Source organism: Scardinius erythrophthalmus (assembly GCF_964197995.2).
Source record: "Scardinius erythrophthalmus genome assembly, chromosome: 6".
Lineage (NCBI taxonomy): Eukaryota > Metazoa > Chordata > Actinopteri > Cypriniformes > Leuciscidae > Scardinius > Scardinius erythrophthalmus.
The window spans coordinates 8,326,646-8,351,533 of record NC_138226.1 but is presented as its reverse complement, the minus strand read 5'-3'; the positions used below and the strand labels follow the sequence as shown (position 1 = coordinate 8,351,533).

General features: G+C 35.4%; 1 protein-coding gene across 3 annotated transcripts in view; it reads right to left on the bottom strand.

Annotated features, from left to right (window-relative positions):
* Window positions 1-24,888, bottom strand: part of ccdc141 (coiled-coil domain containing 141) — a 32,851-nt gene that overhangs the window by 399 nt on the left and 7,564 nt on the right. For 2 of the 3 annotated variants that reach the window (XM_081369013.1, XM_081369012.1), the window contains 23 exons: window positions 23,864-23,972; window positions 23,304-23,557; window positions 22,125-22,244; window positions 20,297-20,491; window positions 18,795-18,967; window positions 18,499-18,640; window positions 17,677-17,796; window positions 17,342-17,533; window positions 17,075-17,254; window positions 16,054-16,233; window positions 15,742-15,867; window positions 15,466-15,654; window positions 14,698-14,859; window positions 14,320-14,469; window positions 9,279-9,419; window positions 8,903-9,100; window positions 8,415-8,598; window positions 7,799-7,911; window positions 7,635-7,697; window positions 6,468-7,001; window positions 4,831-5,660; window positions 3,759-3,931; window positions 749-888 (listed from right to left, as the gene is read on the bottom strand). In XM_081369013.1, the coding sequence (XP_081225139.1) occupies window positions 749-888; window positions 3,759-3,931; window positions 4,831-5,660; window positions 6,468-7,001; window positions 7,635-7,697; window positions 7,799-7,911; window positions 8,415-8,598; window positions 8,903-9,100; window positions 9,279-9,419; window positions 14,320-14,469; window positions 14,698-14,859; window positions 15,466-15,654; window positions 15,742-15,867; window positions 16,054-16,233; window positions 17,075-17,254; window positions 17,342-17,533; window positions 17,677-17,796; window positions 18,499-18,640; window positions 18,795-18,967; window positions 20,297-20,491; window positions 22,125-22,244; window positions 23,304-23,557; window positions 23,864-23,972 (4,668 nt within the window). Of the gene's footprint in view, window positions 1-748; window positions 889-2,930; window positions 3,932-4,830; window positions 5,661-6,467; window positions 7,002-7,634; window positions 7,698-7,798; window positions 7,912-8,414; window positions 8,599-8,902; window positions 9,101-9,278; window positions 9,420-14,319; window positions 14,470-14,697; window positions 14,860-15,465; window positions 15,655-15,741; window positions 15,868-16,053; window positions 16,234-17,074; window positions 17,255-17,341; window positions 17,534-17,623; window positions 17,797-18,498; window positions 18,641-18,794; window positions 18,968-20,296; window positions 20,492-22,124; window positions 22,245-23,303; window positions 23,558-23,863; window positions 23,973-24,888 lie in introns of those variants that run through there. The other variant, XM_081369014.1, reaches the window with a different exon arrangement.

The following is a 24,888-nucleotide window of genomic DNA, read 5'->3' as shown; positions in this document are numbered from 1 at the left end:
GTATTAAAACTTCTCTAACACTTTACATTAAGGCTGCCTTTGTAAAGGGTTCATAAATGTGTTTATTCATAATGAATAAGTCATTTACAAATGCTTTAAAAATCTTTGATAAGCAGTTATAACTGCATGAATAAGAATGGTGACTTTAACGCAATACCTGCCAAATAGTGAGCCATTTGTAACTCAAATGTTATAAATGCTTAATAAATGTATTTATTCACACTTATTTATGAACCAGACCTTAAATTAATTGAAAGTCTTTGGGATGTGCTGGAGGAGACTCTATAGAGTGCTTGACTCTTGCATTGTCAATACAAAATCTTAACCAAAAATTGATGCAACTCTTGATGGAAATAAATGTTGTGATGTTATGTCCATCAAGAGGTGCATAATTTTTCGGTCAAGATCTTGTATTGACAATGCAAGAGTCAAGCACTCTAAGTCTACTCCAGTACATCCCAAAGACTTTCAATGAATTTAAGGTCTATATATATATTGGTGTACGTACTACAGAGCCCCTATAGGGACATGGTGATGGGAAAAATGTGAAGTTTTGCATTCCTCCAAAACACTTTGTATTGGTTTGCAAATCCCTTGTGTTTTTCCTTCAACAAAGGTTTTGCATTCCCTCAAAACCTTGTGTTCGCTCACAAAGAAAGAAAGACAATTTTGCAATGGAACACAAAGTTTCTCAGGGGGACGCAAACATTTTGCGAGTGAATGCAAAGTTTCTATACGTTTGACTCACTTGGCTCTCGTCACATGCTGAAACCTTAGTATCATTCATACAGAGCACTTGAGGATAAGTGCAGTGTGAGCTGAGGTCTTCTTCCACCAATACATTTTGCTCATCCAGTCTGGAGAGGAAGTGTGGAGTGGCCCTGTGTCCTGAGGAAATCAAATTGCATTGTAATATGCACTGAATATGAAGCATATCATTATCTCAAACAAAAAAAGGCTAATAAAAATGTTATAGTTCAAAAAGGGTCGTCATACTCCAACTTGTGCCTCATTAAGCATGTTACCTGCCTTTATTGTTTACTGTTGGAAAAAAGTAGTAAGTAAAAAAGTAAAGAGCACTGGAGGTAAAGTTAAAAGTATAACTGCGAGACAGCTGTATCTGAATGCAGGGTGAGGAATGACGCCATAGACACCTTCTCAGTAGGGCTACATAGCCAGGAAGCAAAGGTGTAACCCGAGAGCCCTGAGTTATGCTGTGTGATTACAGTAACATGCCCCTGACTAATAGTCCCCCTTTCATTCAGAGAGCCTTAAAGACACCATAAAATCAAATTTGAAGTTTTGAGGCTTTTACTCTGTAACATTTGAGGTCATTTGCTAAGCTAATCTATTCCCTATCGCTAAAGGTTCATTCATTCAATTCATCTTTCAACATTATTCGTAATTCTTTCTCTCAAAACGAACTAAAATAATGACGACTCATCTTGCACTTAATGAAGTATCAATATTGATATTAACAATAAAATGCTCTCTAAAATAATATTTTAATATGTTTCTTCCCAACGTCATTTTTAATTGTAAAAGACTCATAAAACAATTTCAAAGGGTCTTTAAGGATCAGGTTTTAAGCAAGCCTTAAGTTACAGAACATATAATCCATCCTGTATCTATTTTACATATAAACATATTTATTTCCTACCAAAAGGAAAAATATTCTCTATCAACAGGATTTATCAACAGGTTATTAGTAAACGTACTTGTCAACAAAATCAACAGAAATTCAGAACACAATAAGAAGCTGAAACTCATGTGGATATTATGACACCACTGACAAGCAACTTGCATGCAATAAACAAAGTTAATTGTGATGTGTCTATTAGCTGGTGGGCTGGTGAATATACTTGCCTCAGTCACCACCTACCTCAGGTCAAATTACAGACTCTCCCACAACCAAGGGTACATACTGTACAACAGTCCTTACTCTTATTTTCAAGCTTAGTGTTGGCAAGTTAGATATGAAGCCCTTTGAACACCTATATGTCTGTATAAAATAAGGGTCACTATAAATTTCATCTAGAAATATAAGTGTATTTAACTATGTACTAACATTTAAATCAATCATTTGATACAATGTATGCTATTGTGTACATGTTTTTACATTGCGCTTAAATTTAAAAAATACCAACCTCAATATCAGCAAAAGTGTTTTGCAATAAAAAGTGAACACAATAAAATATTTGTTTAATGCAAGTACATAATAGTTAAAGACACCTAATATTAAGTGTGGCTTGCTTGAGATTAATCACTGTTCCAAAAGGTTAAATTACCTTAATTTATGATAATTTATGTATTATAGTTATAATTTATCTAGATAATTATAAATATAACATAATACAACAAATGTTGGTAACACTTTATTTTGATGTTTCACTTTGGACATTCTACTAACTGTAGGTACTGTACCTTTGCAATTACATGTCAACTACCATGAGAGTCATTAGAGTATTAGTAGACTGTGCTTAATACCTGCTACCACTTTATTTTGAAGTGCCGTACTTGCTTTACTTTGCAAGTACGTCAACTTATTCTACTTACCCAAACCCTAAACCCAACAGTCAACCAATACTCTAATGAGAGTTAGTGGACATGTAGTTGCAAATTATTGAGAGCTTGTTGAACAGCTTGTTTACTTACCTTACTTGCCTATGTATTTATTTATTTGGTTGTTGGTTGGTTGGTGTGTACAATTTTTTATTTTTATTTTTTGGACCCCATTTACTTTCATTGTATGGGCAAAACATATAGGCCTATATATTCTTCAAAATACCTTCTTTTGTGTTCTGCAGTCATACAGATTTGAAAGGACAATGAGGGTGAGTTACTGATAAATCAATTTTCCTTATTGAACCATTTCCTTAAGATCTGGAAGTGGATTTGTAAAAAAAAACCACACAAAAAAAAACCCCACAAACTCTTTAAAAAATAAATAATTTAATTGCAAAATGCTGAACATGTTATTTCAGAACTGTAACTATAAATAACTGGAGAGCAGACCAGGGTTTCATTACCATCACAAAGGGAATTGTATGCAGATCCATTGCAACTTGCATAATATATTAGGAAAAATACAGAATAATTAATCTCATGTTGAATTTGATTATTGCAAAACATTGTTATAGTGATTTCAGTGTTATAGCCAAAATGAACAAATATGTGGTTAGTTGATGCATACATTTTTAATAAAAAAACAACAAATAAAAAACACTCATTTTTTTACGTTAACATTTATATGGATGTATAAGGTTAAGTGTATATTTAGGTCCTGTGACTGATCACAATTTCAAAACACCTTTTTGCCTTCTCTAGTTCACTGCATTGCCCTGCATGCAACTTGCCCTGCGACTTACCCTGCGTGACAACATAATTTTTTAAACTACAGATATTCAATGTTTTTTTTCCGAACAAAATAATAGAGCTGCATGCATTAAATTATAAAAGAATAATTAGTTTTAGATAGAGTAAAGCACATCACACCAGAAGATGTGTCAAAAGAGTTTTTATATCTACCCATGTGCTCTTATATTTGTGCAAAGACAGTTAATTTTGTGCACACCAGTGGTTTTGTGACATGTGAAAAAGGTTCAAAAGTAAAGAGTCCACATCAATGAGTTTTCCTTATGTTAATGGCAGTGTCCGTTAGAACAACAGCAGATAGAGAAGCCACAAGAAGAAACAGAGGGTGCCAAAGCAGGTGTGCCAGTCCAGTTTGAGAACGTCAAAATCAGGGCTGCTGTTACCTTTGACCTGTAGCATGGAGCTGGACGAGATTGTGCCAGCTGAGTTTGAGGCAGTAACCACAAACTGCCCAGAGTCTCTCACTGCAGAGCTGTGAATGAACAATGCATGTTTGCCTTCTTTATGGGACAGTTCAATGTGCTCATCATTGGCCAGTTTGTGTCCATTCTTGAACCTAAACAAAGAGTGAATTATGTCACACAATCACACCACAGCAAAAAAGGGCACTCATTAATACAGACTCAATGGAAGAGAGAAATTAGAGGTATGTTAAAGTTGAAGGTATACAGAAAATAAATGCAAACTAAGTAAATGTTAGCTACAGGAAATCTTGAATAAAAAGTTAGTATGAATGGATATGCATGACAGTGGAAGAGAAATTAAATCGTTTAAATGAAAATGGAATCAAAATGAATGGAATACGTCAACTTTTCTCAACAAACCTGCTTCATGCAGGCAGACACAAATATGTGTCTACATAATTGGTCATCTATCTGAACTACAAATACTGGGCTGTGTGATGAATTTTTTGTTTTTAAAAACTGGATATTGATCTATATGTTGTATAAAGAGAATTTGCCACCCATTTAGAAACAAAAGTATTCCGATAATTATTAATCTCTACATACTAGACCACCAATCAAAAGTTTGGGGCGGTACAATTTTTTTAATGTTTTTGAAATAAGTCAAAATGTATTTGATCAAAATACAGTAAAAACAGTAATATTGTGAAATATAATTTCAATTTAAAATAACTGTTTTAAATGTTTAATATATTAATAAGTGTTGAGTCTTCTGTTATATATGTATTTGCTATCACTTTTAAACAATTTGCTGCATCCTTGCTGAAATATTTCTATCTTTCCTTCTAAATTTCTTTAAAATCTTTCTGACCCCAAACTATTGAACAGTTATATTATATTATACATTAAATTATGTTATATTATACATTACATTACATAAAATGATATTAAATGATATTATATTATATTATATTATATTATATTATATTATATCGAAGAAATAGCAAAGAATGTTTTAATTTATAGGTCAAGTTTGTTATAAGCTACCCACCAGGTTAATGTAGGCTCAGGGAATCCAGTGACTTCCACCTCCAGTGTCACCGGAGAGCCCTCCATTACCGCGGTATTAGACAAGGGTTTGGAGAAGTTAGGACCTGTGCCGCCTGTCAGTTTGCCCATAACCTTTTTGGAAGTTGCCCGCCTGATCTCCTCTCGAATGGCTGTGGGCTTGCAGAGATCCGAGTCCAGCTCTGTGGTTAATGGGGTTGGGGTAGCATGCATGTTACTGGGCTGAGCACTGTGGCATTGACCCATACTGGACTCATGCACACACTTTTTCATATCAGTATGACTCTCATGCACTGAGTAAAGCGTTTCAGTGATGCTGCCTGGTGGTGGGTTGCCAGATTTCTTTAAGATGCTGGAGATGGTGTTTGACACAAGACTAGGAGCGGGTACTGTGAGGGGGCTTTGAAGAAAGGAGGATGATTCTGCTCTAAATCTGGCCCCCGAGCCAGTGGTGGGAGATGGGTAGCTCTCGGCCTGGCACGACATCCACTCCTGTTGCCTCTGGTTTAGGGTGTCACCCTGCTGGGAGTTGAACTGGTGGCTGTATTGGTTAACGCGATGGCTGTGGGAGCTCACGCAATAGCCATCATCAAGGTCATTTTCTGACTGAATAATGTTGGATTCTGGAGTCTCGGATAAGGGAGGCAGGGAGATGTCATCTGGGGAGGTGCACTCATATTCATCATTGGAGAGCGACTCCTCAGTGAGATGGTCAGGCTGGAACTCACCCTCTGGTACACTTCCAACAGGAACTGCTGGCTCTGGAGTCCCATGTGACAAAAAGTCCTCCTCTAAAGAATGATGAGCTGCCGTCTATAGAAATAAAACACACAAATAAAGAGAAAAGAATGCCTGTAAATCTCCCAGTAAAACAAATTTTTGTTACCATATTTTGTTAGTGAGCATTTACAAGCTTAAATATTGTTACATTCCTGTTTCTCGTCCTGTGTGTCATTGTTGTAGTCCTGTGTCGTTTTTTGGTCTCTAGCTCCGCCGGCTCCACCGTGTTGGCCCTCGAGGGGAAAAACTACACAGGACTACAACAATGGCACACAGGACAGGAAAGTAAATATTAACTCAAAAATACATGAGAGTTATTTAATCTCATGAGAGATGACATGTAGATACACAGTTGCTCATACTTAGTAGAATGTCTAAAGTGGACTATCGAAATAAAGTGTTATCAGATATTTTATGTGATTATGGTGTATTATTTATACATAGTTTAAAAGAGTATATGCATTTTACATGTCTGTATAACCAGCCATAGAAATTATTTTAATTTTTTTTATTAAAAAGTACCAAGACATGGCCAGGATGTAAAAAAATAAATAAATAAATAAATAAATAAATATATATATATATATATATATATATATATATATATATATATATATATATATCCCACATTGTCAAATGTAGTGTATGTTTTAAAAAATAAATAAATTTAAGTAAAACAGGATTTATCAGTCACTTAAAGAATAGGCCTATACTTGGTCGAATAGAATTATTAAATCTTACTTATAATTTGCCTAAGTAAATAAATCAGTCAATCAAACCTTTTCAAAATGGCAAAAGGCACCTTTCCACTGAATGACTCTTATGTCAAACAAGGCTCACCTTGGAATATGAGAGAAAAGGATGATTTCTACTACAGGCCTGATATTTGTCCTCAGAGTTGGTCTTCTGAAGAGGATGCTGTTTCTCTGTACCATGCAACTCCCTTTGGATATCTATGATGATGGGGCGAGATAAAGTTGGATCTCGTGGAGGTGGAGGAGGAGGAGGAGTTTCTTGTGAGTCTCTCTTGGTTTGCTGCATAGTGTGACTCCTCTTATCCCGCTCCACAGGGGAATGGCTCACATTAATGGTGTGGGAGTTAGAGATGGAAGTGTGCATTTCCTCTCTCCTCTCTATAGTAGATTTGCACATGATGGTCTCCACTTTGCTGGTCTTGGAATAGGCCTCCTGGGTGTGCAACCTGGTCTCTTGTAGCACTTTTTGATGCTCCGGATGATGCATGTCTGGCAGATCTTGGCTTTGTGCTTTGCGAAGCTGAGGTTTCTTGTTTTCTGGATTCTTGCCGACAGGCATCTCTTTAGTACAGTGTGGGCCTGTCATCTCAGGGGTATGTCCACTTTCCTTTGGTTCAGACTGAAGTGGCAACAGAAAAAAGTTTGGTTTAGGGTTGAGTGATTTTCTGAATATATATGATATATTTGCAATGCCTTTGCTGATGACAAAATTAAACAACGTTGAATAATGGACTGAGTAAATACCCATTATATTTGTCTATTATGTTTCCTTAAAGGCACCGAACTAACCCTTTTAGACCATCATTACACTGGTTTTATGATCCTTGTCTTGTGATTTGTCTCCGATTTAAACTTTAGCAGCAAGTATGGTTTTAGAGTTTATATGCAAGTTTGATTAATTTCTGTGAATTAAGTCAAGTCAAGTCAAGTCAAGTCATCTTCATTTATATAGCGCTTTTAACAATGTAGATTGTTTCAAAGAAGCTTTACAGAGATAAACGTATAATTTATGGTAACAGAGATTGAATTAGTTCAATTAAACGATTCAAAACTCTGAACTAATGATTCCTTTAGATCATATACATCAAATATTCACAGATTTTATTTACTCTATGTTTTTGTAATTGAACTTTAATTGTAATTTCCTGCATTTTAAATTGAATTTAACAATTTAGAATGTAACCTACAAAATGAAGGAGGATGTAATTCTGGCATGTTTGAAATTGTAAGTCAAAGCGTTACTGGTGTTTACCGTATCAATGGTGTCCCGTTTGTTGTTGTCTTCAGGTGTAAGAGGTTGTTTCAAAGTCTCTAGCTACAGAAAGAGTTCATTTGAAAATATTAGTAAAAGTATATTTCATAAAAAATCTCAGATGAAAGTACCAAGTACAATATTATGTTTGGTGTTTTCATCACCTGAAGTTTGGCCTCAAGGTCCAGCAGTCCATTTGAGAGTTCTTTTATTGATTCCACAATTTCATGGTGTTTGTTAATTGTTTTCTCCATATATTTCTTTCCATCTTCAGCGCCTACATTTAAAAAATCAGTCAAACTGAAAGGCCAACAACACTTCAACTCACTAACTAAATGTCCTTCAGAGTTATATCTATAATGAAAACATTGGGGGGGGAATCATTTTGACATGCTCATGATTGATATACACGCCTGCCAGTTGTTTAACTGGATTTGTTTTATCATATTGTTCAAGTGTTTCTGATGGGGTGGAATTGACCCGAAACATTGGCTACTATGTTGGATAAGTTTCACATTTAAAATAATAAGTCCATGTTCACCTTGTAAAAGCACATTATGTCAAAGTTTAGTAATTCTAGCTTTCAAATTGATCAGAGGAACATTATAAAGAATTTGAAGGGTTAAAACTATTAATTCCCAAATTGCTGCAATTGCGTTTACACATTGGGCTCTCTAAGAAGTTACATAAACGAGGGTTATATGCTCTGTTCTATTCATTGGAATGATAAAGAATACATTCTTCCAAACAATATTTCAGAATGCATTCTCAGTTTCTCACCATGTAGCCGCACTGCCAGCTCTGTGATCTGGCTTATTCTCTCCTCTTGCTGTGGTATTGTGGGCCACACAAATTTTTCAAACTGTCTGTAGAGAGAGCTGACTGCTTCCTTAGTCTTACATTGGGAGGAATATTTACCCACACGGACAACTGTGGAACTTGCCTCGTCGCACCAGAAATGATACTGTGTTTAAAATGAAAGGTGAGAGGAGAGACTATTTTCAGAGACTATTTATAGACATTTACTGAGAGACTGCTTTGAAGGCAAACATAAGTTAAAGCAAAGCCGATTCTTTTTGTTTCTACTTCATTTAGCAGCAATATTAATGGGAAGATCTAAGAGTAAACAGAAATGCAAAACTTTGAAAGAAATTAAAAATTCAATAAATTCCACACCAGGATTATAAACTGATCATGTAAAATTGCTGCTGAATTGTGATAGTAGCTCCTATTGGCTCATTATACTGTATGTTCCTGGTGCACCTCACCTCCTCTAAGGCTTGCTGGAGCTTGACATTCATATCCAGGTTCTGTTTGTACTCCTCTACTGCCCTGTCAAAGTCGCACACCTGTCTCTGCAGCTCATTTAAGGCATCCTCAATCTCTCTGAGGCTGTTGCCAATTAAATGCCTCTCACTGCTGCTGGAGACTTTCAGAGTGAAGGCTTGCAGCTTCTTCTTCAAAACCTACAAAAGGGAGGGATTTGAATGTTACATTTTATAAATATAAGACTCTCAAAGCATTAAAAAAAGGAAGAAATCTCCTTTAGGTATATGTCTGTATAATTGTGTCACTGCTGAGCAAATATTCTGAAGAAAGCATTAATAAAATGAGTGCAAGCAGATTAAAAGAGGACTTCCTTACCTGCAGCTTTTCAATGTAAATCTCAATTTGCTGGAGCTGATTTTTCACCACCTTTACGTTTCTCGACTTCTCGTTTTTCTTCATGTAGTTGAATTTCAAATTGTTGAATTTCTTTTTGAGATCTTTAAAGGACTCTCTCATCTAAAATAAAGGATTCAGGAAAAACATGTAAATAAGTGTCTAAAAAGTGCATAAAACCCTCCACTAAAAGACAGCTAAGGGTGGATGAAGAAATAGTATGTCCACAAGTTAAGAAATTTTAAAGAATTTTAATATAATTAACTGCATGTATTTTAGGCTTAGGGATTAGGATTAGGTTTATAGTTAATACTACAGTAACTACATGTAACATGTAACAAGAACACTAAAATAAAGTGTTACCAAAAACACACAAGGAGAAATTGGGGTAATATATAAGTATTATATATTATAATATATATAATATATATAATACGGCGCCTCCACGGCCTGATTTTATTGTCGGCTTTATTTGCTTCTTATTTATTAAATCCAGGCAATTTGTCGATGAAACACTGATTAAAATTTAGATACAATTTATACAAAACGAAATTTACTTTAAAGAAAGGCTTTCTACTACACAAAACTTAATGAAGTGGTCAAAATCATGTCTGACCCACTCAATATGTCTCCCGATATATTGCGCATCTTATGATCCTATCTTACTCATGCTGTTCACTTTTTATATAATCAACATAGATGAAATTTAAAAAAAACATTATATTATTTAAACATAAATATGAAACTAAATAGCCTATGTTTTCTTTAATGGCTACAGCATGTATAGTAAAGTACAGAGAAACTTAATGTTGAAGCAGGATTTGAGCAAACGCAGTTTTAACGCTGAGCATGTGGGGGAGGGGTGTGATTTTCGAGTAATAATCAAATAATTCCCAGCGATCATCGAATATTATATTTGCTTGAAATGCCCATCCCTAATAAAGTCAGACTTGTGTGATATAGTCGCATTTGTGTGTATAACAGAATTGTGAGATAAACTCGCAATTGTGTGAAAAAATGTCAGAATTGTGAGATAAAAAGGTCGCAATTATCTTTTTTTTTTTATTCCGTGGTGGAAACAAGCTTCCATATGCCTCTGATTGCTTTTAGAAGGAAAAGCTGTCCATAAATGCTGGTCTAGGATCAGTTTTCTCCATAATAAAGAATATTGGCAATCCTCTCGTTATAATACGCAGTAAGACATTTATTGTGCATCAGCTTCACTGATAATAATGGAACTTTGTGAAATCGCAATGAAATTGTATAACCGCTTTTTAATTGGGCTATAATAAAATGAGCTTTCTAAAAATGTTTCTATGGTAACGTTAAATGTTTTTAAAGGGGAATCGCATATCCTCATGGTGTTGGTTCACTCTCCGCCTATTAGAAATTTCATTTTGTGTTCTGGTGTTGTTTTAATATAGAACTTGGTCTATTTGTGTTTTATTAAATGCAGGATGTTATTGTTTTTGAGACTCCCAAAATATAAGATAATATATTTGTAACCAAATATAATATTAGCTGTACATGTATGTGGGGAGGATCTCTAGCAGAGGGCAGAGTGCAGTTCGGTGAGTCCAGGGGGATTATTTTAGAGGGATTAATTGTCAGACAGGTGGATGATTTAAAATGCAGATCCATTTCTGTCCAGCCTGATGAGCTTTTGCAATGGTGTCCTGTCTCCAAATGACAGGCTCAAGTGTTGCCCAAAGACAGCTGCAGCCCAGCTTAGAGCCTGTTAAAGAAGCCTCATAATTGTCTTACTGGATTTTTCCAACAGGGGGCTGTAGAGGAAATTTCTGCTGCAGCCCAAACAGAGGGAGATGCGTGGAAGAAAGTTCAGTTTAACCACATTAATGGTTCCCATCTAAACAACTTACTCAAACTGTGCTCAGTAAACATTTATGGTGGCACTGTTTTTTTTCATGGCCTTGTGATCTGTAAAACAAGGAATGAGGGGTTTCTGTAGACCAAACTGGTGAATATCACAGCATAATAAAGATGTAAGTCATTGATGGCCATCTTGAGTGCAATTAGATCCACTACTTAACAGGACAGTAAGAAATGTTACTTCTAATTCAACTCTAAAATATAAAGGAGTCAGCACGACTACAATGAAATATCCTTTCAGTAACATATGAAAGCTTCTGTAAGCAGTACACATTGGCTTGTGAGCTCACAGTATGAGAAATAGAGTCACTCCTCCTTGCAGATGAACAGCAGCAACTGTCCAAGCTAAAATATCAGCTTGTTTACTCATGCATAATATTTATGACTGGATGGTGGATCGATGGGTATGACTGACGTGACAACAATATGGTGACTCACGTGGGCATTGAATTTGATACTATGTTGAATCATGCCTTATTCTTGATATGAATACAGTAAGTGGTGATTTACAGTTTAATTCAAAATGTATTATTCTCTCCATTTTTGCTTTCGATCACATAGCTACAATACACTATTGTTCAAAAGTTTGGGGACATTTTTCTTCCAGCGAGGATGAATTAAATTGTTCAAAAATGACAGTAAAGACTTTAAACATTGTTACAACAAAACAACAACAACAAAAAAAAACAAAAAAAACTATTTCAAATAAATGCTGTTCTTTTGAACTTTCTATTCATAAAATAATCCCGATCATGGTTTCCACAAAAATATAATATTGTTTTCAACATTGATAATAATAAGAAATGTTTCTTGAGCACAAAATCAGCTTATCAGAATGATTTCTAAAGGACACTGAAGACTGGAGTAATGATGCATCACAGAAACAAACTACATTTTAAAGTATATTAAAATAGAAAACAGTTATTTAAAATGGTAATAATGTTTCACAATAGTACTGTTTTTACTGTATTTGATCAAATAAATGCAGCCAGAAACTTATTATCCACCCCATTCCTTTGAACAGTACTGTACAGAACCCTTGTTTTCAGTCTATGCACCAATCCAAATCCCACTGTTTAGACAGTGATTTGAAGTGAAGACTCCCTACATTTTAAAGCCACACAAGAGATGTTCACATAAAACCAGAACATGTACGGACTCTATAAAGTACAGCTACTTTTAGAAATGTCTTTGCTCTATTTACAGTCTTGCAGCAGTCATACATTGAAATAGCATGACATCACGTGGCATAGTTAACTTGGATATGTTTAAGAAGCTTTGAATTTTGTCTTCTACTCAGGAGTAAGATATAGACACAAGGGTTCTGGAATGCTGATTTACTAATAGAGACCAATGAGTTTAATTGGTTCAATGCAACCCATGTCTTTGCGTGAAATGTCCTTGTGAAAATATAAAATATTTTTTTAATTCTCCAGTTATCTTCAGAAAGTGACAGTGCATTAAAAAGTTCACAAAACCTTCCAATATGTCACAGGTCTAAACCAGTGGTTCTCAATCTTTTCTGACTCCAAGACCCCCCCATTGCCCACAACAATAATAGGCTCCACGATTTTGCCAGTTGTTCATGATTTAGTGAATAAGGATTAAGCATATAGACTGCATCAACCAGATGAAATATTTTAGAGCTGAAATTATATTAATAAAATGTATAAAACGGCCAAAGTATAGAAATCACAGTTTTATAATTATTCAAAGAAAACTTAAAAAATAATTAAAAAAAAATAAAATGTTTTAGAAATATATTGAATTTCAAGCTTATTTTAATGCTTGTTTTGTCTTTATTTTACATCATCTTGATACATCTATAAAAGTTTGCTGAGGCCCCCTAATGGACCCCAGACCCCTAGTTTAGAATCACTGGTCTATATGCCTGTGCTTATTCATTTAGAGAGGAAAAAACTGAAATTGTTCTCCTCTAGAGGGAGACAGAGAATATAATATTATCACAACAGTAACAAATGTTTTTATGAAGACATTCTAAAATGTTTGAAATTCTTTATGTTACCTCTCACCAATCTCTAAAATTAAACTATTGTTAACATTTTTTTGCAGTCCATGTGGCAGCTTAAAAAAAAGAAAACGAAAGATAAGTGAATATGTCTGTTTTCCTCTTACACATAAACCAATTTGTGCTGTAATCAAAAATCATAAAGGACATCATGAAACTGAGTTGTGATAGGAAAGTGCCCTGGGAGGCTTGCAGTGTAATCCTGGGGATTGACTGTTGGTTTTGTGGTTAAGGGGCATTAAGTATGTGATAAGGGTGGAATCCTTCCTGCTATCTGAAGTGATGAGAGACAAATGGCAGGATCCCTCAGTCAACAGAGGGAAAGACAAACCCTGCAGTTCACAGGCTAAATTTAACAAGCTATAAATAATTCAGGGAGAGTGACAATGAGAGTTAGCCAACACATGTGTTGCTGAGCCCTGGATCTATGGGCTGGGACATTAACACATCTTTAAGGAAAATGACAGACAGTAAGGGCTGGACCAAAATCCTTCTTCATACAGTTAAAAGGGGATCATGAGGAATCAAAGCTTCATTGATCTGAAAAAATTCAAACATGCCGTACTAACTTCCAGAAACCAACATTTCTTCCCCAGTGAAAAAAGGTCATTTGTTGAAACTTAAGCTGCTAAAATTGGCTTGTTCTGTACTTTCCAACGTCAAGAAGAATACATTTGAAAAAATGACTGCCATTTTTTAAACATTTAAATACACCATTGCTTTGCACAATACAATGCAGGCTTTGCAAAGAAGCTGTGAGGGAGGGGACCATTAACAACTATATTGGACCCAACAGTCTTGTTTCACATGCATAAGGGTCGTTTTCACTGGAGTCTTAATAGCACAGCAGCAAATAACGCCTCTTTGAGTTCTAAAAGATAGTGGAAAATGGTCTAAGTTATGATTGCTTTGGGCACAAAAATATTATAAGTGGACCTCATGGGGAAAAACACAGACAAGTGCAAATATACACTTAAATTATATTATCTTTATTCCTGTGTTCTTCCTGATCTGCGCCTCTGATGAGATTAGTAGGTCAGAGATCACTACAGATTAGTAAATGACCTAAACATTGACCAACTGACACACACATACAATACTCACCTCACTGATTTCTTCCTTATGAAGGCAGAAATGGACGTTGCTTATCAAACTCTCTTCACACTTATTAGCCTCAGCGATCCAGTCAATGCTTCCTCTCTCCAACTTTACCAGTTTCTCATGTAACTGCTGCACTGACAACACCAGCACATGCTTGGAGCATAAAGAAGGGGGAAAAGGATGGTCATTTGTGGCAGTTTCTATCAAATCAATGAGTATTGTTAATGCATCGCAAAGAAATAATCAACAGCATGGTTCCACATGTTCTGTTGACATTATGGAAGTTATGTAACAATTCAGATTCAGGTAAGGAAATCCAAATAATGCATGGATTTTTTGAAGATACTGAGGGCATGAAATATTGTTAATCGATCAACGCACCGACTGCTGCACAGTGCTGGTGAGGTCTGCACCCAGCGAGAGGGCCAGCTTATACAGATGGCGGATGTGACTCTGCCTCTCTTGGTGCTGAGTCAACTGAGTCCTGGCCTGACTGGTGTCACTAAACACCGTCACTGGTTCTGTGTGTAAGACGGTATCCAACTAAAATAAAATAAAGTAAAAACAATTAATTATGCTTAGGCTCCAAATTTCAGTATCTAATGTAATGTAATATAATTATTATTACTACTAGTAGTTCTACTATAGGTTAACCAAAATTTATATTTGTCTACAAAACTTAGAAACAAAAAATTAAATAAAAAATATTGTTTTTAATGAGCTGGCCATGGTAGTTAAGGTAAAGAAAAACAGGCAACAAGTGTCCAGCATTTAGTAATAAGATTCAGTACTTGTTCAGTACTGTTTAAAACAATTGCATCCAATTAGTGAATGATTATTATTATTATAATTATTTTTACTACTACTATTATTAGTGTTTAGTCCAGTGGCTTAGTCACAATTTATAGTTGTCAGGATGTAACTTGCACAGCTTGGTTGGTGACTGAAGAAGATGCTTTTAAATTTTCTGCATCACTATTTAATCCTCATGCTTTAATTATTAATTACTCTAAAACTGTGAAAATATCAATAATAAAGAATGAGAAGGTGTCCATCTATTAACAGTACATATCAATTCTGATTTTAAATCCATCACAATCTCTGATTTCTCTAATTCTATAAAGTGTTCTGACAGAAATGGGGCTTTACCTCTTGATAAAGCTGGTGAAATTTACCGGCCATACTGAGAACGGTTTCATACTCCCTGATTTTATCTCTGATATGCTGATGTAGCTGCAGAAGCTCAGAAACTTTCTCGTTCTTCTCTTTCACTGGGATCCCCTTTAAGCCGAGCAGCTCGGATGTTTTAACCAGGAATTCCACCTCTGCATTCAGTTGCTATGAAGGTTTTAAAATTGAGGTTAGTTGTAAAGTTGCTAAAACAAATCATAAGCACTGATGAGAAAGCAAAAAGTCTTCTCTCACCAGGAATTCTGGCTTTACAGAGTTGAATTTCTCCTGTAGTTTATACACAGACTGAGGATCACCCCCCAAATCAACCTTTGATGCTGGAGCAAAAATCTCCTCCAATGCCCTTAAATCATGAAGAACCTGCAGGCAATTAGCGAAAAATTTAGGGCATTGAACAAAGATGGTCTATTAATAATGTTTTGTAGTAAAAAAACAACAACATTTGCAGTCTCTTTAAATGCTATAATAATTGAAAATAATATGGATGGGCCAACATTTCACAAATTGCCATATTCTGATGTATTTCCAGGTGAAATCCCAAGTTACCTTTTTAAGTTGATCTTTACATTTTTTCCATTGCTTCTTCACAGATTTTATCTGACTGTAATGAAGTTGCCAGGATGTCCACAAGTCTGCTAGTTCAGATTTCTTCCTGGTCAGCATCTCCATATATTTTTCTACAACATGCCCTGCTGCTTTAACGTTTAGATTCAGGTTGCCACTGATCTGCAAAATAAATAAATAAATAAATACATGCACACAAAATATTTATTTATTGTTTGTTTTAAAACCCCGAGACACTGCCATAGATTTGTAAAGACCACTTATTGTTAAAGGGTTAGTTCACCCAAAAATGAAAATTCTGTCAGTAATTACTCACCCTCATGTTGTTCCAACCCCGTAAGACTTTCGTTCATCTTCGGAAACCAAATTAACATATTTTTGCTGAAATCTGAGAGCTGGATCACTCCTGCAGGCTTATGGACACGTTAACTTGCTGGCCCAGAAAATGTAATAAAGACATTGTTAATATAGTCCAAGTGACTCCAGTGGCTCAATCTTAAGTTTATAAAGCGACGAGAATACTTTTTGTGCACAAAAACAAACAAAAATAACGACTTTATTCCACTTTTCATTTCCTTCTCTCTGGGCCTCGAGTCTTTTTACGTAGTGTTTAAGCGTAGCGCGTCTGTGTTGCACGTCACCACGTAGGCTCACTATTGGGCGACTCTGGTCATGTGTGATACGTGGTGACGTGCAACACAGACGGGCAACGCTTAAACACTACGTAAAAAGACTCGGATTGAGCCACTGGAGTCACTTGGACTATATTAACAATGTCTTTAATACATTTTCTGGGCCAGCAAGTTAACGTGTCCATAAGCCTGCAGGAGGACTGATCCAGCTCTCAGATTTCATTAAAAATATCTTAATTTGTGTTCCGAAGATGAACGAAAGTCTTACGGGGTTGGAACAACATGAGGGTGAGTAATTACTGACAGAATGTTCATTTTTGGGTGAACTAACCCTTTAAGCTTGTGTTAAAATGCTCTACAGCGGTTCTTACCATGTTAGATGAGTTAATAAAGTTGTTGCCTAGATCCTGCATGGTGAAAAACCTCTGCAGCAATGACTGCCACTTAGCATCCAACATTTCCTTCATGGATGCACCTGCTCCTTCATTTTCCTCCTCTTCCTCTGGCTTGTTCTTGTAGCACTCCTGAAGAGTCCTTATCTGCTCCTCAACCTGTGCCACCACAGAAAATATCATCATTGGACTATTGGCCTTAGTCTAACTGAGTACTTCATTACAATAATAAATATATAACCATACCTCATCTGCACAGCGCAGAAAGTCCACATAGGGCCTGAGGCTCTCCACGTGTGATGATATGTTCCTCACCAATGTTTTCACCTCCTCTGCCAGAAGTGAAGCTTTATTCGAAAACTCGACTGTCTCTGAGGATTCCAGTCCCTTTAGTTCTTTTATAAAACTAGTTATAGCCTCTGATTCTCTCATAGCATCCTGCAGGACAAAAACACCACGGTTTACAATGAGTAGATCTTCATAGCACTTTTTAGGAGTTGTATAAAATAATAAAATAACACAATTCACTTTGAACTTTCCATATCATATTGTACTCTCAGTGTAGGCGAGTATAAAGACACCTGAGACTGTGAGAGTAGCTCGACATGCTTGTTAAGGGTGTCCTCAGCCTCAGTTAGAGATGAACCAGGCTCTGTGCTGGCAGACAGGACACTGTTGCTGCTCTTAATCCAAGCAGAGACCTGTAGAGATTCAGATCATTGAGGAAATATATACACTTTTCAGCAAGCTACTATGAAATATTAAGCCACATTTATTGACATACAGTATAATAAACAATCTAATGATGCATTTAAAAAAGAAAAAAGAAAAGAGTTTAAGGGTGAATCTCAAGAAAACATGTCCAGGTTAAATTAATAAACAAATAAATAATACATTTTTGCATTTGTTTAGTTTAATCAGCATACAGGCAAGAGAAAATATAACCATGATCTAAAAATACTAAAATTACATTTAGAAAAAATATAAATACATAAATACATTGTTTTAAAATTATTATTATTATTATAAATAAACAGTATTCGTCCTTTCAGCATTAAGGCAACAGCAATGACAACAATGGTGTATATTTTTTTTTTTTAATTATTAGGTGGAGAAATGTGCCAATAAATGTACATATTTTGTGACATTTGATAAATAAATTTGATTTGTTTTTAATTAGCATAAATAGAAAGTCAACCTTAAATAATAATTCTATTTTTGCATTTGATTAGAAAGGCAACAGCAAATACAACCATAATGTATAAATACTTAATATAAATGATGTCTTTGAATTTTAAGTATTATTATTTATACAATCATTTTAAAATAATGTATCAAAAAATGTTGTCTTATTAGAGGTGTCTTAAAAAAGTGAAAAGAGAGACTATCTAATTTTTCTATACCTTAGCAACCAGTTCTTCGAATGAGGACACCAGCTGCTGCCTTTTGCCTGTTAACTCTCTGTGGGCATGACACTCATGGCTCAGAACCTCAATTCTCTCTTTGATGTATCCCAGCATCCTCTGTAGCCCTCCAACTTGGGCACTAACAAACAAACAAACAAACAAACAAACACACACACACAGATGCCTGACATTGCACAGAACATCCCAATCCATGGAAAACCTGGAGTCTGGATATCAACTGTGATAGGGTCTTTTTTTTAACACACTGTAGCATCTGCTCTTTGTCTTCTCACCTTTGTGGGTCAAGCTTCTGAAGGAACAGCTGACCTCTCTGAAGAGGCTCGGCGGATGAGTCTTTTATACTGCGTGAAAACTCTTCATGTTTCCTTGCCAGCTCAGGTAATGACAGAGGTTGAGTCTTCAGCTCCTTTACAGCAATCTCTATCGTGCCCAGCACCTCAAATGCCTGATGACAAAAAATATATAATTTCAGAAAACCTTTGTATTTAATACATAAATGTGGATCACTGAGTCTATGCTGACTATCTGGCCAGATTTCCATTTGTAAGTCAGGATCCAATCTCTTGAAGTATATATTTAAACGATTTATACTTTAAGAAATATTGCAGTACAAATGTCTCCATTATGGCCCTCAAAAGACTGATGTTATCACGCAGTAAATCAGTCATAATTAATTTGATTGAATATGATTCTCACTAATTCTTCTGCTTCATCTTTTAAATTGTCCTTTCTAAAAAAGCCTTGCACTTATATACGTTCAGAAAGTCTTCTAGTTTTGTGGAACAGACCAGCCATTAGTCAGGTGGGTAATTACACAGAAAAGAAAGAGGCCACAAAGCATTTGACCACAGGATTTACAGAAATCATTCCACTTTCTCAACATTGCATATCGAATCAACTCCTGACAAATGCTAATCATTATTTGAACATTTAACAATATATTGCAATGTCTTTGGAAGGCTTTTGTCTTTCAAACTGTTTTTTTGTTATTATTGTAAAAATATTTATTTTAATTTGACATTTTTATGATTTATTTAATTATTTGCTTTTCATTAAACTCACAAAACCCCTGCAGTTCCTTCACAAACCCTATCCTATTCAATTCAATGCAATAAACGAGTTTGGTCAAAAGTAATCTGAAAGTAAAAGTTTCTGTAATGGTGTAGTTGCTGTTTTGATTCTCCTGCGTATTCTTCCTGTTAATTATGTTTATTCTTTTTGGATTTATGCGTGTTTGACAACCTGACAATTACATCACCAACTTCAATTTTAGTCATGTAAGGCAAGTAACATTAAATATATTATGCAATTTTACATAAGTTTTACACACTAATTAATTATATTAACTTACATTTTATAAGCACACAACAAAATTCACCTTTAAGGTATCCGTGTCATTTATGTTTTGTTAAAAATGTGAAAGTTTCTTCAAGTAATGTTAATGCAGGCCTTAAAAACTTCTATTCCTGAGGGAATCCACTGCAAATTAGCCTTCCAGGTTAGCCTACAATTTGATGTCATGACCAAACATCTTGATATCAATGTATGCTCTCTTTATAATATCACTCTCTTTTATAATCCACACTCATATTATTACAATATACATCTCCACTAGGGGGTACTACCTCCAACAACAAAACACATAAGTCACTAGAGTGCTCTCAGAAGAAATACAGCCGCTGAAGTGTTTACCAAGAGTTAGAGCTCTGTCAGCTCAGTTATCCAAACCCCAACTTAGTCAAAGCATGTGAAGTGCTACTACACTAGTGCATACTTTATTAGCACTGCTGTAAAAGGCATTGCTCTCCTGTAGATGAGCCAGACGATTCATCATGAGGCTCCAGAACTGCTCGTGTGTAGTTTTGAGGTTCTCACTCTTCTCTGACAAGCGCTGAAGTTGTGTGGACTCATTCGAGGAAAGCAGATCTGATGCCTGCTGTAGTAACCTCTCGACCAGTCCACCCCAGTCCTGAAGGAAGATACAGTATGAAACACAAAGACAAACAGTATTATTTGTGCCAGTCCTGATATGAGGTACCTTTTAAACTGGAAAAGAATATGTGTGTGCTGTAATATTAGCAGCTATTTCTATATCAGATTTTAAGTAATGTGCTGTGGTCAGACACAGATATTAATTATAACTTGATTATTTTACACAATGGCAAGTAGATTAACAGTTCAGAAATAGAGATCTAAAGTTACTGTAGCTGTGGCTCAGTGAGGGATTTAAATTACATGATGATGTCAATTTAATTTTGAAAGTTATATATAATACCATACACATTTCTGTTTTATTAAAAGTATTTATGTATACAATTATATATATATATATATATATATATATATATATATATATATATATATATATATATATATATATATATATATATATATTTATTTTTTACTGATGTCTGTGTTGTTTTCCCACCAAAATGATGTCACATCCTGATGTCTGGCTTTTGCTAGCAAAATAGTTGTTTGAAACAGGATGGAAAAGTGATTTTGTGGACAAAGACCTATACACTAATTATAGATTTAATTAATTAAAACACAATGGCCTGGTTTCACAAACAGGGATTAGATTAAGCCAGGATTAGGCCTTAGTTCAATTAGGACATTTAAAGGTGCACTAAGCGATGTCACAAGTTTTTTAGGCTAAACATTTTTTGTCACATACAGCAAACATCTCCTAACTATCCGCTAGCTGCCTGTCCCCTGAACACGCTGTAAAAAAAACGCAGTCTCTGTACACAGCCCAGGCTCCACAAACGGCAACAAAAACAAACTGGCCCAGCCTGGACCCCGAAACATAACAAACAGTGTTCCAGCCAATAACTGATAAGAATGATTTGGGGGTGGGGGTTGGGGGGTTAGTGCATGTGCACATGAAGGGGGGTGTGGGGAGTGGAGGAGAGAGAAGCATGAAGAGGGAAGTTAGCTAGAGGAGAGATGTCATAGACAACGACTAACGTTAGAATTATGTTCTCTTGAATTTTGATATGGCCAACACACGGCCAAAGAGACGACGTTCCGATGAACAAATAGCAAAGAAGAGGGAAAAGAAGAAGGAATACGCAAAGTCACAAATTCATGGGGAGGGGACGGGATGAGGAGGAGGGAGGGTCGAGCTAGTCAACAAGAAGTGACGTCACCCAACATCACTTTAGAGCACCTTTAAGTAGCTTCTATAATAATGCCTTAGAGAAAAACAATACTTATGTGCATCTTGAGACAAAACAGTGGCACTGATATATTTTAAGATATGTCAGTATAAGTTGCTTTCAGTTAAAACGGCTCAAACATGCATTTAGTCTGAGACTAGACTTAAGCCTTGTCTGTGAAACTGGAGGAATGTGTTTTGTTTTGAAAAAGCGGATGACACCTGAGACAGAGCACAGATGGCAATACAATTATTTAAAATTCAATTATGACATTACTCATTGTATTGTGAGAAAAAAATACTGTATGTTTTCCATCTTGAACCCCACTAGGTTTAATATTTTATCCAATATATTAAGGCATATGTGATTTATTTTACATTTATTTTATTTTACTGTGAATTTAAACTGAAGCCAAATGTTTATTAAAAAGTTATCTCTTACCTTGGCTTTCTGTTCAAACTCTTTGCATTCATGTAGTAAGTCCTCATTTTCTGACAGAGATGAACCCAGCTGACTTTTTTCCAAGAGCAAAGTAGTCTTTTCCTTAAACCATTGTGTTACCTGTTTAAAAGCACACATTGCACAGTTTTAAGATGCAACAGTGAGAGAAGTGTGAGACCTGAAGTATAATTGTGTAGTAAACTTTACAATTTAATTCAAAATTAAATTACAAATGATCAGCATAAAAAATAGTACTTTATATATATACTTTATATATATATATATATTATTTTTTTTTGTCTGCTGTCTTCTTTAATGACAGCAGTACAGATCTGACATACATAAAACCTAATGATCATGTTTTCCAGCAAGATTAGTGTAGGTATGTTCTAAAGAGCTCCAATGGAAGCAAAAACATCTGACTGTCAGTTTTTTTTCCTTTAATTGTTTTTTAATTTGATAATCTTAAATATTATTCAGCAGTATACATTTATTATTATTTTAAATTGAACATTGAGATTCAAAACATTAGTGAAAGCAGTAGGAGCATTTCCACTGGGATCATATCAAACACAAGCATGTGCCCTGTCCCCTCTCAGCATGTTAAGTATGCTGGACAGTTATTTTAGTTCAACATTTTTAAAAGGCAGCCGGCCATCAGCATGTTTTTGCAGAGTGCCTTTGAGCTTGAGTAACCTTTACTATGTGAGGGTATATTACTATATGACTTTATTACTATATGACTTTCACGTTAGCTATATTCATCATTTCATATTTTATTACCAAGCTATTCATTACACAATGGCAGGAATGGCAGGATTGTGACTGCTTTCTGCAGAGCCCTTTATGCAGCACAGCAAGACATTTACTGTTTTCATTTTATTCTGATGTCATGTGGTAGATATCTTAAAGGAGCAATCAGTAACTTCTAATGTTGCACTAGCCAGTATTGTCTTGGACCTGGCGGCATAGCTGTAGCATCCAGAAAACTAAACAAAAATAAATAAAAAATTCCAAGCCAAACACTTAAAAATAGTGCCTCTTACACTCTTCTGTCGCAAGTCCAGGCGCAGCTGATGGCATATCTTCTTTTACGGATTTTTTTTTTACTTAACTTGAGACACAATATATCCAGTTTCTATACTAAAAATGACTTTTTCTTCTGGCTGAGTGGCTTACCTCCTGTTCCTGTCGCTCCCATTGGCAAATGCGGTGGATTGTTTCCAGCTCATGCTGCTGATGTCTCATGCAAATGTCCACTTGCCTGCGTCTGTCCTGCAGAATCTCCATTAGACCTTCAACCTTTCCAAAGCTGCTTCTGGCCCCATGAGAAGCTCTGTCATACTGCAGGGCCTTCTCGGACTGGAAGTCCTTCAAAAATTCCAGCAACTCACGACTCTTTTTCAACACCAGCATTGATTTCTCCAACATCCCTGAGGATAGAGCACAAGCTTTGGTGTGTTTGATCCTACAGTGTCTATGACAGATAACAAAAAGCTCTATGCAGACTTATTTTGACGTTCATATGATGATGATCTCATGATAGTGTTTTTTACTGTCAATCTAACAAAGCTTCCACTACGGACTTTGTTCTTGCTGCTAGGGTGTTGGGTGCATCATTAGTCAGTTGCTTTGGTGTTCTGGTTGCTTTGGTGGCTGTGAGTTGCAAGGGTGTTCAGAATGGTGCCTATAGTCATTTAGTTTGAATGACAGACAAACCTGGGGAACAAAGCTCTTACCTCTTCTAATAGTGCCGTGTCTCTGAAGCAGTTCATTCATGTTGTCTGCAGTGGTCGACTTCTGGCCAACACTCTGAAAGTCCTCAGCTTCGTCTATCCTGATGGCAAACTATAATCGAAAAAGTTTTTAAAAGCAGCTGAAAAGACTGGTAAGATTAAGAGGCTTATGGAAATATGAATTTAAAAAATATATTCAAGCATTCAAGTTTAGGGGCGGTATGATATATATATTTTTTTGTAATGTTTTGAAGGTCTCAACACGGCTGCATTTATTTAATTGGAAATACAGTAAAATAGTATTATGATAATAATTACAGTTTAACATAACTGTTTTAATGTATTTTAAAATTGGATTTATTCCTGTAATTCCAAAGCTGAATTTTTAGTGTCACACGATCCTTCAAAAATCATTCTTATGTGTTTGGTGCTCAAGAAATATTTCTTGTTATTGTCAATGTTGAAAATTATTGTACTGCTTAATTTTTTTAGTGAAAAAAAAAAAAAAATGAAAGTGAAAAATGTATGCATTGTATGCAACAACAAGCATGTGACCAGTGTAGGCAAATTACTCATGAACTAGTTTTTTCTTAATGCGTCTGTAAAAAATGCTTGAGTCATTGATTTGAATCAAACAACTATTTGTTTGATTAATATTATAGCCATTTCCAACTAAAATGAAAAAAAGTTGTTACTGTGTTGAATGTTTTTATAGATTTTTGTTACTGACTAGTTGCTCACATGACAACATGTAGTTCAGAATCAAATTCAGAACAGAGTTTTGTTGTAATAGATGGCATTTTCATAAATGCAAATATCAAAATGTTACCAAAATAATACTGTTTTGTTTTAATGAGTATTTTTATAGTTTCAATGGAATCAATTTATTGGTAAGGAGGTTACTTCAAAAGTTCCTACTAAAGCAATTGTAGATGGAATCACTATGGAACAAAAATAGTTAAATTCCTTTTGATTCTCATCTCTGAGAAATAATGATATCTGAGATCTGGTATACGCCACATTTCTTT